This window comes from Vanacampus margaritifer, chromosome 18, assembly GCF_051991255.1.
Source record: "Vanacampus margaritifer isolate UIUO_Vmar chromosome 18, RoL_Vmar_1.0, whole genome shotgun sequence".
NCBI classification, from domain to species: Eukaryota; Metazoa; Chordata; class Actinopteri; order Syngnathiformes; family Syngnathidae; genus Vanacampus; species Vanacampus margaritifer.
Genome location: NC_135449.1, coordinates 5,949,100 through 5,964,689, shown reverse-complemented (window position 1 = coordinate 5,964,689; position 15,590 = coordinate 5,949,100). Strand labels below are relative to the sequence as shown.

At 39.6% G+C, this 15,590-nt stretch overlaps 2 protein-coding genes across 4 annotated transcripts in view; both read left to right on the top strand.

Annotated features, from left to right (window-relative positions):
• The window catches only part of capn15 (calpain 15), a 41,356-nt gene extending 36,758 nt beyond the window's left edge, over positions 1–4,598 (top strand). For all 3 annotated transcript variants that reach the window (XM_077550595.1, XM_077550596.1, XM_077550593.1), the window contains exon 12: positions 745–4,598. In XM_077550595.1, the coding sequence (XP_077406721.1) occupies positions 745–922 (178 nt within the window). In that variant the 3' untranslated portion in view covers positions 923–4,598. The remainder of the gene's footprint in view (positions 1–744) is intronic.
• Positions 4,599–5,006: 408 nt separating this feature from the next.
• LOC144038523 (putative protein MSS51 homolog, mitochondrial) lies at positions 5,007–15,494 on the top strand. Its single transcript, XM_077551085.1, has 7 exons — positions 5,007–5,349; positions 6,038–6,205; positions 6,291–6,440; positions 8,550–8,674; positions 9,533–10,099; positions 13,860–13,953; positions 14,246–15,494. Exons 2-7 carry the CDS (start codon positions 6,048–6,050, stop codon positions 14,442–14,444), a joined length of 1,293 nt encoding a protein of 430 aa, XP_077407211.1. The 5' UTR covers positions 5,007–5,349; positions 6,038–6,047; the 3' UTR covers positions 14,445–15,494.
• Positions 15,495–15,590: the final 96 nt, after the last annotated feature.

Below are 15,590 nucleotides of genomic sequence, written 5' to 3'. Positions count from 1 at the left end.
TTAGGACAAAAATGAGCACAGTGGAGCTGTGACAGCTCATTAATCCTCTTCTGAATTCAGGCTGCATGTCCGCCTGCAAATGGTTCACTTGTACCTACGCATGTTATATGACATGTTCTCCTCTAGAGTTATGACCCGTATAAAAGGCAACTGTAAAATGACACGTTTTTTTTTTTCTATTATCAACCTCACCCCGTATTATTTCAGTTTTCACACTTTAATATATATTATATATATATATATATATATATATATATATATATATATATATATATATATATATATATATATATATATATATAATGTGTGTGTATATATATATATATATATATATATATATATATATATATAATGTGTGTGTATATATATATATATATATATATATATATATATATAATGTGTGTGTATATATATATATATATATAATGTGTGTGTGTATATGTGTATATATATATATATATATATATATATATATATATATATGTATATATATATATATATATATATATATATATATATATATATATATATGTATATATATGTGTATATATATAATGTGTGTGTGTGTGTGTGTATATATATATATATATATATATATATATATATATATATGTATATATATATATATATATATATATATATATATATATATGTATATATTTGTATATGTATGTGTGTTTCCTTCATTTCAACCTAGCAAAATAAATTGTCCATCCTCTCGTGGCTCTATGTCTCCCCCTACAGGCAAGTTCTGGTGGTCCTCTCCCAGCTGGAAGGCAACGCCGGCTTCTCCATCACACACCGTCTGGCTCACCGCAAAGCCGCCCAGGCCTCCCTGGGCGACTGGACGCCCACCAAAGCCACCCACAGCCCCCAGCTCACCCCGGACATCGACGGCCTGCACCGCCCCAGGCCGCTATGACCCCCGTCCAACGTGGCGCACTTCTCCAACAAACGGTCACACCACTGGAACGCTGGGCGAGTGGCACGTGCGGCACTAGAAAGGCGGACAAAGATGTGGAGTAACGCGCATCTTGAATGTATACGTCAACACTGAAGGTTTCTTCTGGCCCCTCAGGGTGAACGAGGGCGGACTCACTCAGCTGTGTGAAAATGCGTGCGGTACAAGCGCTGTATGTGGATTCCCAGTGCTGTAACTACTGAGCCATTTGCAAGACTTCGTCCCTCCACTTTCCGCCCACTCGGTAAAATAACCACGGGGAGCGCTGGGGGACATTTACTGTATCTCACCCCACCGACAATAAGGTACCCATTGAGCCAAAACTACTTTTTTATTTTTATTTTGATTTTGACCAAGCAGGTACAGTCTTACACGTTTCATCCTTTTAATTTTGTGATGCATGTTCAAAGGTCTTAGAAAAGTGTCTCTAACTCAGGACCAATTGTGTGTCATTTGCACCAATACAGTGAACCCCCGCAAATTTGACATTTCTTGGAGTTTGCATGTTCTCCCCGTGCTTGCGTGGGTTTTCTCCGGGTACTCCGGTTTTCCTCCCACGTTCCAAAGACACGCGTGGCAGGTTAATTGAATTAAATGGCAGGTGTGATTGGTTGTTGGGTTTCTGTGTGCCCTGCGGATTGGCTGGAAACCAGTTCAGGGTGTACCCCTGCCCGAAAGCAGCTGGGATAGGCTCCAGCACCCCCCGCGACCTTTGTGAGGAATAAGCGGTCACGAAAATGGATGGATGGATGGATTTTGTGTTCATTTCCTTGACATTGACGTAGGAGCTTCATTTAAGTCTCGTCTAAAAAAAAAATTAAAAAAAATGCTTTATTGTCATATTATGGCATTTGTAAGCAAAAAAAAAATTCTGGCACATTTTTAATTTGCAGCGGTTCACTGTATTCGATTTTTTTTCAACTGAATGATCAAAGATGGGTAATTCCCGTAACAGATAGCTGACATTATCACTTCACAGCCTGAAGCACTATGATGGCTTTTATTCTTTCAAAAATAATCATGGTATTATATATTTTTTCACTTTTGAAAAAGCAAACACTGTAAATGTTGATGTCTACACCGAGAGCAGTTTTTGTGGTAACTGGGCATGGGCCGGTATTAGATTCTGACAGTATGAAAACCGTAAACAAAAGTATCCATAGAATTGTAATTACTTACTTGTTTTGAAATGAATGCTAGGCGCATTAGTAAAAGAAAATAGACACCAGAATTTTTCAAATTAAAATCAAAAGAGAGCAAAACAGTAAAAGTACTTAATTCTCCGGAACTAAGTAGCTTTTTTTTTTTTTTTTTTTCTTGCCTTTGAGAAGTCTCGTCAATGCAGAAACAAACTGATGTTAGCCATGCTTGTTAGCTCGCCATGCTAGTTAGCTAGATAGCTGCCTCGGTTAATGACTTTCACCAATTGTACACGCGCTAACTCTCATAGCTGGTTGCTAACGGTCATTTCATGACAGAGTTTTTTTTTAATATATTAACGTTTTGTCGAGTTTGTCAAAGGGTGATGGGTGGCCTTCGCGTAAATGTGATACTGGAAGTATTACCTTGGCTAGCAGCCACTTTCTCTACTAAGCCACATTACCCCCCAAAAAAAATCACAAGAGTCAACTTTTTTGACAAGGGGAAAAGTTTGTACCAACAGTGACTGGATTAAAGCCTCCAAAAAACAAAAATGTTTCTTTCCACCGATGGAAACGATCAGCTATTTTGAAACGGTGGCTTTTTGAAACCGACCCATGCCTAGTCATAGCATATGACATGTTATGGCTAAATGAACGCAACGTGACATGAAGATGAATCCAAAAGACAATCAATGATTTGTTCACACAATTCGATATTTACTAAAGTATTGGGACACCTGATGGGAGAAACTTGGAAGCAGATTTTTGGATGGAAACTTCTTTAGATTGATTTCATGAATTTGTCCCAATACTTTTGTCACACTCCATTCCTTAATGAATTCACTCGTCTCCATATTGGCGCAGTATAAATGCTAAAGGCGACAGGATTCTCTTCCTTGTGCCGCAGTTAGTTTAATTCCCCAACTCCCTCCGAACTAAGTGAATTAATTTCGCATCTTCCACTCGGAAGGTCACCCCGATATTTGTCTATTAGTCTCGTTTTGACAGTTTTGAGTGTTTGAAGGAAGTCCCAGAGCAGCTGTTTGGACAGGCAGCCAGCCGACGTCGGAGAGTCTCTAGAGAGAGGAGCCGATGAAGTTTACTTTTGCAGCCTTTGTTTACCAAAGTGTGAGAATCGGGGGGGGCTCAAGAGCCCTATGACAAATTGCGTGGAAACCCTTGCAGTCCTGCAAATTTGTCCCAGCTGAGCTTTTACTCGTACTTGAGTACTTGAACCGATCTTTTTACCATGACAACTTGCCATTCAGAGTTTTTTTGTTTTTTTTTTATTACTTGAAAGCCACAAAGCTGTGGACTGGGCTGACTGTGGCTCGTTTGAATGCAAATGACACACGCAGATTAGGTTTGACATTTTAGCCATTTCCTTCCAGCCATCGTTTTGATCTTTTAAAACGCGTTGTAAATGTTTCTGAGATTGTAAAGCAGCTGTAAATATGTCTCCCCCACCCGCCCCTCCAAAAGAAACATCCAAGTGTACAATGACCACTGTTAGATATTTGCACTGAGCAGCTGTGCAATTTAATTTATTTGGATCAATTTGCAGGCTTGTCGAATGATTTGCCTCTGAGAAAGAATGTGATGGTGCGAGGCCACAGTGAGTCACTTTGTATTGACCTTTTTTTTTTTCTTTTTTTTTCTGTCTTATTGTCACTTGGGCTCTTGCTGGTGTCCCTCAGTCCTCCCCCATCTTTATCCATGTTTCGGTGGCGCCCCCTGCTGCTAGTTTGTGGAGGCTACAGAGAACAGCCGTCCTTTGAAATTGTACAGGTGCAAAAGTTTTAACACACAAGCTGTGTTTTTAACTCATTTACTGCCATTGGCGGGTTTTACAGTCGACGTCAAATATTCATTTGAACTATTTCTATTAGTTTAACATTTTCTTACGCTTTTGTTAACAAGAGTATGAAAACCTACATTATTTTAATTGTACTTTTAGAACAGATATAAAATGTGTGATTAATCGTGAGTTAACTCATGGAGTCATGCAATTAATTACGATTAAAAAATGTAACCGCCTGATGCTCCTAATTTTTAATAATCTTGTCTTTCTTTTTTAATCGCATCAGGCGATTAAAATTTGTTATTTTAATTAATTGCGTGACTTCAATAGTTAACTCCGGATTAATCCAAAAATCTAATATGTTCTAGATGAACATTTTTCTTTCTTTCTAGGTTTTCATACTCTTGTTAACAAAACTGGGAAAATTAATTTAAACTAATACAAATACTTCAAATGAATTTTTGACGTCAATAGCCGTCCGTCAATGGCAGTGAATAAGTTAAAAAAAAAAGAAAACTAAATAACTTTTAAACGAGTAGTTAAACAAACAGGAGCCTAATGCTGACAAACGTGATATAATATTTTATCAATTCTTTTCAGGGGGTTGGGGTGTGAATATGTGTATAATATGTATGTTTTAATATTTCAATCTCAGGTTCCAGTGGACCAAATAAAAGTTCTTTTTTTAAATTAATCACAAGCGTGTTTGTTTTGTCACCTCACTTCGACATAGTTCCTCAGTATGAAGATGTCACAAGATGGCGGAAAAAGCACCACATGTAGCTTTTCAGCACACTTCCAGTATACTGTAGTTCTTTGGCACTAAGATGGCGCCAAAGCACTACATGAAGCTCCCCTACTCATTTCAACATAGTTCCTCGGGCACCAAATCATCATAAGAACACTTAACTCTTTGACTGCCAGACGTTTTCAGAAAAGTGATGCCGTGGGTGCCAGCCGATTTAAGCATTTTGACTGATCTTTCAAGATCCACAGAAAATTATGTGTTTGGACTATGGAAACACACATACTACCAAATGAAAGATTGGACTCTCATCTTTCATCAGAAAAAAAAGTTTGTTTCTACCTTATTCCGTTTTTCAGTAATCAACACTAGAAAATGGTTAGTTTCACCTCCGTTTTGAAACAAACGTCTTTTAACGTCTTTGGCACTCCTCCCTAGGATTTAACTAAACGTTATTTAACGTTTTTGGCAGTCAAAGAGTTAATTGTACATTTTGGTAATGGAAAATGGCAACCACAACAAAAAATCACACCCTTTTTAAAATGTCTCCCTCCCCACATCATCTGCAACTCCCACTTTAGACCCCCGTCCAGGGTCACATGATAGGATGACACCCCGCAGGAGGATCTGCCGGTCATTGCAATCCCCAACTAAAGAAGAGAAAGCAAGACCTTCAGAAGGAATTGGCCGCAACCGGGAGGTATGACGGACATTTTTTTTCTCCGCCGCTTTTGACATATCTCCGGCTGGACAGCTGAAACTGCGATAAGGCTCGGATGAAATAGTACAAGGGCTGCTCGCCTGTTGATATGGAGCATCTTAATTAGATGAGTCGTGACTGTTTTATGCTTAAATGCTAAGAGCAAAGTGTGCCTCTTGTAATGCTTGCATAACTGATAATGTGCATTAATCTGGAAGGAAATACTTAATTTTTAAAGATCAGCTAGAAATGGTGTGTGACTAAAGAAAAAAAAAATATTTAATTTTTTATGTAATATATTAATTAACTCTTTGACTGCCAAAAACGTTAAATAACGTTTCGTAAAATCCAATGGAGTGCCAAAGACGTTAAAATACGTTTTTTTTTTTTTCAAAACAGGTGAAACTAACCATTTTCTATTGTTGATTACTCAAAAACGGAATAAGGTAGAAACAAACTTTTTTTTTCTGATGGAAGATGAGAGTCCAAACTTGTTTTAGCAGTATGTGTGTTTCCATAGTCCAAACACATAATTTTCTATGGACCTTGAAAGATTAGTCAAAATGCTTAAAATCGGCTGGCACCCACGGCATCCCTTTTCTGAAAACGTCTGGCAGTCAAAGAGTTAAAAAATGTTAATATGATGAAGAAAATGGCGATGATGATAAAAACTGTCCACTTTTCAAAGGTTTCCAATCATGGCGTCCCAGATCCCAGCGCTCCCACAGTCATACACGCCAGGCAACGACAGCGTCTTCTCTGACCAATCCGGCTTCTACTCGCTGGACTCCAACGTCCCGGGTCTCTCCAAGGTGATCCTAAACAAGCTCAACTTGAATGACTACGGGCAGTACAGGTACACTTTATTATCCCCCTATTTTTTTTTTTTTTACCAACATATTATTCCCCCTCGGTTTAATCAATTTCCATTGACTTCTTAGGGCTGCCCTGGAGGGCAAAACCAAAGGAATTGCATTCCGTAACTGCAAGGAAATGTTCCAGAAGATGGAGGAGACCTTCAAATTCTGCACTGGCTGCAACAAACTTCCAGAACATGTTGGCGAGGGAAACAAGCTGAAGCGCTGTGTCAAGTGAGTCCAATATTAAACAATGCCATGACTCAACCCTATATTGTACAAAAACATAATAAAACATTTCTAAAATTGAAGTTTCGCATCGGTGTTTGCCATCTCTGCCAAAAAAAACATGGAAGATGTCCAAGTGTAAATATACCTAAGACCTTCTGACTGTGAATCATCTCCATGGAACTCGACAGCCCATAAAACACGCTTACGGATGAATACCTCTAATGTCAAAACATCCCATAATATACTTTGCAGCCTAGTTTTTTATGACAGCGATTTTAAAGCAAGATAATGGCGGTAATCTGAGAGCATCAAATGGTAGATTTGTATGCCGTTCATTGGAAAGACACCCCTCGTGTTGCTAGCATCAACGCTAATGTTACTTTTCAGATTTGTGCGCACTCTTCATACAAACTTTGTTACACACTAAGTAGCTCATACTTAAGTATGATAATGGTTACCTAGTAACCCTAATCATCTACTTTAGTCAAGTATAATGAGCGATATACCAGCCAGGCCAACCACTAGTGTTGTGTTAGCCCTAGCATCAATGCTAATGCTGCTTTTCAGAGTTGTGCGTACTACTCATGTACTTTTTATTTCACATTAAGAAGCTAATAAGTATCTAGTAATCCCTATTTACCTATTTTAGTGTACTTGAATGTTGATGAGTCAGCCAGAATAACTCTCATGTAAAGTTAGCTTTAGCATCAATACTTATGTGGCTTTTCCAGGGATGTGTGTATTACTCATGCTAATTTAATTTTACACTAAGAAGCAAATACCAAGTAATTCCTATTCTTCTGTTTTAGTGTTCTGTAATATTGGTGGACCAGCCAGGACATCTCTCATGTTGCGTTCTAGTTAGCATCAATGCTAATGCTGCTTTTTAAGTGTGTACTGTGTACTCATAGAAATATTTTTTTGCTTGCTAAGAAACTAATAACTACCTAATAGTAATAGCCTAATAACCTTTTTTGGTGGCTGTTTATTATTGGTTTTCCAGCCAGGACGCTTTCATATTGTGTTAGCATCAATGCTAATGTTACCTTTTCGTTTTGTGTGTATTATTGTTACAAACTTTATTGCACGCAAAGTAGCTCGATGCTACAGTATGATCATAAGTACCTATTCATCCCTAATCATCTATTTTAGTGTCCTTTAATTCTTATTTTTAAGGCTAATGTTGTAAGAATAGTTTTTGAAATGAAAGTTTTTGGGATTGGTCAATTCTGGGGTGGTCTATTTGTCACACTCTTTGCTCTTATTTTTAAAGCCTTTTTTTATTTTCCAAGTCGGGAATTCAACTCCAGTTGGTAATTAGAAAAGCTCTCCCAACTGTATTGGTCTTTAGACGAGCACGTAAACCCCACAAGTGCCACTCACGCACACACACACACACACACACACACACACACACACACTGTACACGCACTAAAAATTCTCAGCTGCTTCTGCTTCTCTCCACGGTAATTATTGATAGCAGCTGATGTTTAATGCTGATTCGCCAACATGCAATATAACTTCCTCGTCCATCATTGCAACAACACGACTTCTCAACCTCCATTTTATTTCTTATTCCCTTCACATTTATGCAGTTATAAAAGTATAACCCAAGCTTCTCTTCAGTCACACTAATAAGCCTCTTCTGATTGATTTAGTATGCTAAGTAGTTAGCCTTCAAGGACGTAAAAAAAAAAATGTAGTCGCCCTGTCAGACCAACACATTACATCACCGCGGTCTTCATTTTGTGTCAAGGACAGAGTTTATTTCCTGCCACAAACAAAATCGGCGGTCAGCTATTCATTTCACGACGCTATTCTGTTTCTGTATATTGTGTATGTCATGCAAAGCATCCATAAGGGATTTTTATGGCAGGGCTCAGTTGGCCACCAGATCCCAGGGTATTGTTTTGCATTTATTTTTGAGCAAATCTAAACCAAGGCACGCATTTTTTTTTTATTATTATTATTTATATTCTTTTTTTTTTCTTTTTCAGAAAAAGAAAAAAATATTATTTATATTCAATGTCATTATTATTATTCCATTCATGAAGTGCCCTGCATCCTACTAAGTGCACTTCTGCCGTCTTCTTTCCCATCGGACTGCGACAGGTGTTTAAACGTTTACTACTGCTCCAAGGATTGTCAGGTAAAGAACTGGCCTCAGCACAAAAAGTTCTGCAAGATGTTGCGCCTGGTAGCCATCGACAGGCTGGTGGAGTGGCTGACGTTCACCGGTGAGTTCGTGTCGGGAAACCAATTCAAAGAAAATCACTTTAATGAAGCAGCTTTTTTTTTAATGCTGAGCTACAAAGAACCAAATCTCAGAAGACAACGTAAATACTTTTTTTTTTTTAAATCTAATCTCAGGGGGGCAGCCATTTTGCCATGTTATTTCGAATGAAAATGTCGCCACAGTTGCTCAGGGCTCAGGCAACGAGCAATCACGGCTCACCTGTTTTCTGAGTTTGATCATGTGATGTTCACAAGCTGAGCCGTGATTGGTCGTTTTTGAGCCCTGAGCAACTGTGATGTCATTTTCAGCAGATGGAAAGTGGCAAAATGGCCGCCAATGTGTTTTTTTTAAGTCGAGAAAAAGATCAGAAAAAACTTCCATCTCAAATCCTATTTCTCCATTTAAATGAATGGGAATTCAACGATTCCATCCCAGCCTCCCCAAAAAAAAGAATCAACAAAAATGTTGGAATATTTGTGTGTTTTTTTAACAAGAAAAATGAAAAAGATACAGTAATGACATCATTATTTTTTTTGTTTTAAATACTTTTTTTTTTTTTTTGCTTCAACTCAATGGACATTGTGCTGCCCCTTTTAATGCGCATGACGTGGCCACCGGGGGCAGTATAATACTGACATGGAGTTTCACAACTGATTCTAATTATATATAATTTTTCACAAATATTTAATTCATTTTGAAAAAAATTATAGTTCATAATTTGATATGGAAAATAATAAATAATAATAGAATACATATTGTTTTATTTTCCTCACACAACATGAACAGCACATAAAAATTAAATGCAGTTTTTAAATATCCCTTTTTTAACAAAAACAATGTCCTCCCCCCCCCCACACAGGAGACCTTCCACTTCCTTCAGAGAAGTGGTCCAAGCCAGCTGCTGAGGTGAAGACCTGGCAGGACTGGCTTACCTTGCAGGAAGACCACCTCACCTCACGCCTGGACGCCATCCTGACCTGCGCCAACATGGAGGCCCTGTGGAAGAACGCCGGCAGGCCCAGGCCGGACGACGGCGACCTGCGGCAGTCCGTGTGGCGCGTTCAGAGCGAGTTCCTCTCCAGGGTTCTCACAGTGGGCTCGGCCGTGAGACGCTACCAACTGGACCCTCACGCTAAACCGCTCACCATCCACATAGCAGGGGCGTCCCATAACGAGACCATGGGGGCCAGGCTGACAGACTTTGACGAGCTCAATAACATGTTCCCGGGGCACAACGGCATTGAGGTGGTCATGGTGGGACCGGAGGTGGTGGCGGGCCCCATTATGAGGCCCCCTCTTACCACCTTTGGGCCCAAAAAGAGGGTCTACATCAGCGCCTATAAGGGCCTCTACCATCAGTTCTGGGAGGACGTGATCGAGAAGGCGGAAGCAGCCAAACCGGACCTGGTGGTCGGATTTCATCCTGGTAGGTCAACTCGCCAATTGTTTTTGCTACATGGCGTTAATTGAGTCGCCATTGTGCTGCTCCTTGCAGTGTTGAACAAGAAACAAGAAGATAATTTTAATATTATTCCGGTATCAAATTTGTCCTGCATATCGTTAGAAATCCACAAAATATTTTGCCCACTCACATTGTAGTATAGTGTAAGCACAACTAAACCGTGTCTGCCATCTAATGGTAGATTGTGTTATTACAACATAAAACCACAACCCCTAAATATTCACAGTTTGACACCAGCGGATTCACACATTTGCGGGTTTTTTTTGTCTCATTTGTTTGTTCAATATTTTTTCATTTTTTAATTTTTTCCGTTGTCTGTTTTCCGTGAAAAACACATATTGAATGTTTATCAATTATAATTGTTCAATTTTAGGGGGGGATTTGTTAATAATAATAATAATACATTTCCCCAATAACTTTTTTTTTTTATCCAAAAAAGAGAATTAAAAACTTGTGTTGACCTATTTAACTCTTTGACTGCCAAAAACGTTAAATAACGTTTAGTAAAATCCTATGGAGGAGTGCCAAAGACGTTAAAAGACGTTTGTTTCAAAACAGAGGTGAAGCTAACCATTTTCTATTGTTGATTACTGAAAAACGGAATAAGGTAGAAACAAACTTTTTTTTTCTGATGAAAGATGAGAGTTCAATCTTTCATTTGGTAGTATGTGTGTTTCCATAGTCCAAACACATAATTTTCTGTTGACCTTGAAAGATCAGTCAAAATGCTTAAATCGACTGGCACCCACGGCATCCCCTTTTCTGAAAACGTCTGGCAGTCAAAGAGTTAAATGGTTAAGGGGATTTACCATTAAGCTTTAGCATAAAGCTAGCAGACGTCAAAGCTAAGCTATGCGGCTGTTTTAAATACACGTTGCTTTATGCGTATGTAAATTTCAACTGGGATTCGCATACATTGAATTCACTGCCAAAATACAGCCTTCAAATCTAAAAATTTTACTAATGAGTAAAAGCAACAAATCGCGGCTCGTATCTTTAAAAAAAAAAAATCACGAGTCTGTTCAATATCAAACCATCCAAAATCAAATTTTCACCTTGGTAAAAATAGAAGAGGTCAAAAACAATATCTTCTTTCCAATTATCCTCCCATCTTTCAGAGAACACGGCAAATTAGGCGTTTAGCTCGCTAGAATGGCTCCCTTCATTAGCCCCTGGCTTTTTTTATTGGAGATTGTTGGTGATTAATGGGAGCAGCTGGGAATACAATTTTACTGGCTGGCAGCGTAACGTCCGCTAGCTGACCTTCTGAGAGGGTGGAGACGCGTTACCCACTTTCTCATCCACACAAGGGCACTTACGCCTTAAAAGTACAAGAAGGAGTCTCAAATGTTTTAATATTAAATCATATAAATGATCAACAATAATATTTAAGACTCTGGAAAATATAGCGCCACATAGTGCCAACTCATAAAAGTGGCACTATATGCTAACACCTCCTATATGAGCTTGCAACACAAGTCTGATGTGCGACCCTTTCACCCACCAAGCAGCAATGAAAGCCCCGACCTGGCCGCACCCGTGACCTCCACCCGCAGCGGCTCACTTATCACCGTGTGCTAAATATACAACAAGCCGTCAGGCGGCGAGTAAACTGCCCTGCGAGAAGCCTGGCTGCGTATCAGCTGGCCCACAACAACGTTACGACACGGTTGGATGGCGCCGGGACGTTTGGCAAAGTTGGTCAATAACGAGCCAAGGTTGAAAGACGGATGGAAATTTATGTTAAATGTGGCAAAATAAAAGTCAGGGGAATTATTTTTTTTTTTTTAAATAAGCTTTTTGAAGAGGCTAAAGAATATAGCAGAAAAGGGTTACAACACTGCAACTCATGAAGCTAATCATTAGCACATCTATTGAGTTTTACATTATGTGTTAGCATTAAGCTACTTGAGGCATTTCCTGCAGATTCGCGGTTGGGCTTTTTTTTTTTTTCTCAGAATCTGTCTTTGGTTATTTGTTGAAAAACTCTAGCATATCTAGCATAAAATATAACTTTGCCGCCATCTTGCGCAATTTTGGTGCCAAGGAACTATGTTGAAGTGAAGGGAGCAGCTTCATTTTTAAAGTGTTTTGCCATCTCTAGGCTATTGTAAACTTCTTTTTTTTTTTTTTTTTTTTTTTACTAATTACTTGTGGAATTCCGGGGCGGGGGTCACTGAGGTCTCATATTGGTGGACTATCATTAGTTTATAAAGATTTGTAAATAAAATATTAAATATATGCCTTCCTTTTAATACTTTGCAAAAGCAAAGGTCTAAGAGCCCCAAGTATTGTAAAATCAATAGGCTGACTAAGCATTTTAATAGGCGGAAATAAATGAGTTTATTCTGCACAAAAGCATTGCAGTTACAATTATTGTTATATTTTATTTTATTATTTTGACATAGTTATTTGTACTTATGGTTAAAACAAATACATCCAGGCTTTCAATCTTGAGGCAACATAATGCTGCACAGCACAACATTTGAAGCGCCTGTGAAAATGATTAGATTTGTTCTCCTGTTATTTACAGACAAATAGTATTGATTTGTGAGAAAATATTACATTGACCATATATGGAAATGTGAGGTTTCCACCTAACAGTGATGATCAAACGCTAGCTTGGTTCTTCTGTTATATATGCTGAGTCATCATAACCGCCAGACTAAGCAGTCTCTTCAAGCACAAACACATCAGATATGACCCTGAAAATTCGAACCTTGTACACTTCCTTGGTGGTTTTGTTGCCACGTCACTTTATAAACAAAACCTCACTCAACTCTGCTGTTTAATTAGTCCTAATTGTATCAGAAAATCTCGCAGAGATATTCCTTGGGGCTAATCAAAATCTTTATCCTGCATAAAGGCCAAATTCTCATTAGTGCCACACGATTATTGCAATTAATAGCCAGACTGCAGCGATTGCGCTTTATCTCCCCCGGAGGGTTCAAACATTAAATCCTTGTTTAATGTTTTATCTTGATGAGAAGCGCTAACCTGAGGCTGAAGCTAAACTGAATCTCTCATATTTCCTCGCCGTGCGTCGTTTTGTTTTGGCCGCTGTGCCAGCCCACATCCGCCAATAACCTAAGACCCGATCGATCAGGGAGGGGCCGTAGAAAGCCAGATAAGCAAGGATGGATTTTTAGCGTCTTTGATTTCCACGGTGGCTCCGAGCTCGGAGGCCCGGTTGAAGGGCGAGCTATTCATACGACACGCGGCCGGATAAATCAGCGTCGGGGCTGAAAGTGACAACTGGCGGCTAATGTGAGGATGCCGGATTATCCGGCAGGTCGAAGACAGATTTCGGCTCTCGCTTGTCAACACGTGGGTGTCCCTGTGGATTTGTGCCTGCTAGGGGGGGGGGGGGGGGAGTGACGGATCGTCTCTGGCTGTCAGAAGCACTAATCTATACTCATAACTTAAATTCTATGCCTGTTTTGGCCACCAGGAGGCAGTATAATACAGTCATGCAGACACAAATAAAGATTATTCCTACTAGAATCTGAAAATCAGACATATACGGCGGTATTAAGGTGGATAAAGTCTACTAAATCCCCACTGTATGCACAGGTAGCGAATGAAAAAAAAAAAAAAAGATTTGTGAGGGAGGATAATCCTGACAAAAATATCTTGCGCAATAATCAAGCATCAAATCTGTGAACTCTTCAACACTCATTATTTTTACCCTTTTCTTTATGAGCTAATTAGTCATCCCTTGCAGGTTTCCACGCCAACCAGGGTCTTGTAGAGGGTTGGCTCCCCACCCTGCTGTTGCTCCGAGACTACAACATCCCCTCCTACTTCACAGTCTTCAGGTCGGTCATCTGGATTAGCATGTTGCTATGAAACATTATAATAGTTTGTCGTGTTGGGTGTCGTCAAAGTGGAGGAAGAAAGGTCGACACACTGCTGCCCCCGTGTGGCATTCACTGGCAGTGCAATGTTCTGCTCAAGGCCCCTGTCACCTTCTTCATCACTTGGATACCAACCGTGAAGGAGAAAATATTAAATTAATTTAACGTCCGTCCTGTTAAACTGCATGTCCTCATAAGCGCACCGTGTATACAAACAATATGGAAACGTTTTTCGTTTTGTTGGTTCCGACAGCGACATGGAGTTGAAGTACTCGCTGCGGATCCTCCTGGAGTTGGAGATGGACATCAAGGACAGTGGGGCCAATCCGTTCACGTCGCAGAAACCAGAGCAGGTGCAAGCCTGCCCCAACAAACCTGCAGTGTACTGTAACTCTCACTACATTGCTTTCCGAGGACTGATGCCAAGGGAAGACTTTGAGGAGGCCAACTAAACAATGTATTTTTGGCCGATATCTTTTTTTTTTTTTTTTAACAAAAGTCGAACTGGATGGAGTATTTTTTTTTTTTACTCATAGTTTTATATTACAAGTGTGATCATAAACAATTATTTAAAAATAATAATAATAATTCTTAAAATAACGTAATATCTAATGTTAGCGCAAACGCGCCCGTGATGCAACTCGCATGCGCAAAGAGCACACGTCGAGTGACGTACACCCAAAATAACGTCACGTTGCAGTGTTTACGGAAGTAACCCGGCTCGCAACGTTTTATCTCGACCAGCCAAACCGCCGAGACAAGCGACTTTTATCATATGTGTCTTATGCAAATATAGCTGATTGGTAGACTGGTGGACTCGTTTCGCGGACGTATTTGGAGTTCGATTCATGTGTCTTGTCTGCAGACGTTATGCAAATTCAGCTGTGCGAACGTGTGGTTGGTGGACTGTTTTCACGCTCGTTCCTGGTTGGCTGCTGTCCTGGCTTCCTCGTACGTCAGTTTTGAATGTGCTGTTTACAAACAACAAAAATCCGTCGGATTTAATTTTTTCATCCAATGTCGCTAGTATAGCGAGGTTGGAAGAGGTAATATAAATATTTTGGGGAAATGATGGGACATTCCTCGACCTCCTCATTTCATTTCAAGTCTACCGAAGATGACGTCAAGTCATCGCCGTTCGTGAATTTCTACTATCGCCACACATGTCAACTTTATGTTTCATGTTTCAAATGTGATTAAATTAAAGACAAATAAAAATTTAACACAGTTACTCAAAACAGCTTTGTATATAGTCACAGACGTGTCAGTAATCTCCCTTCCTCTAGCACTCTCTCCCGCCCGCGCAGAGCGCATTGTCAGGCTTTTGATGACGTATGAATCGGATGCGTGCGGATGAGCGTTTACAGTGCAGACGCATCGCATACATATCCGATTTATATCCACATAAGAAATAGGCCCAGGTCGGGTGTGGAAACAATCGTAATAGTTTTTGTTCAGCGTAAACACCACTTTATATATATTTAAATGGCCAAGCGTGCATTACAGCAGAGTGGCGCAGCGGGAGCGTGCTGGGCCCATAACCCAGAGGTCGATGGATCGAAACCATCCTCTGCTAGACGTTTTAGTTGAATTGTTTT

What these genes read in the sequence shown, in the direction of transcription:
- LOC144038523 (XM_077551085.1), top strand. Translation starts at nt 6,048, where the DNA reads ATGGCGTCCCAGATCCCAGCGCTCCCACAGTCATACACGCCAGGCAAC. An exon ending in AAGCTGAAGCGCTGTGTCAA is followed by an intron (nt 6,441 to 8,549) that starts GTGAGTCCAATA and finishes GGACTGCGACAG; the next exon opens with GTGTTTAAACGTTTACTACT. An exon ending in GGTGGTCGGATTTCATCCTG is followed by an intron (nt 10,100 to 13,859) that starts GTAGGTCAACTC and finishes CATCCCTTGCAG; the next exon opens with GTTTCCACGCCAACCAGGGT.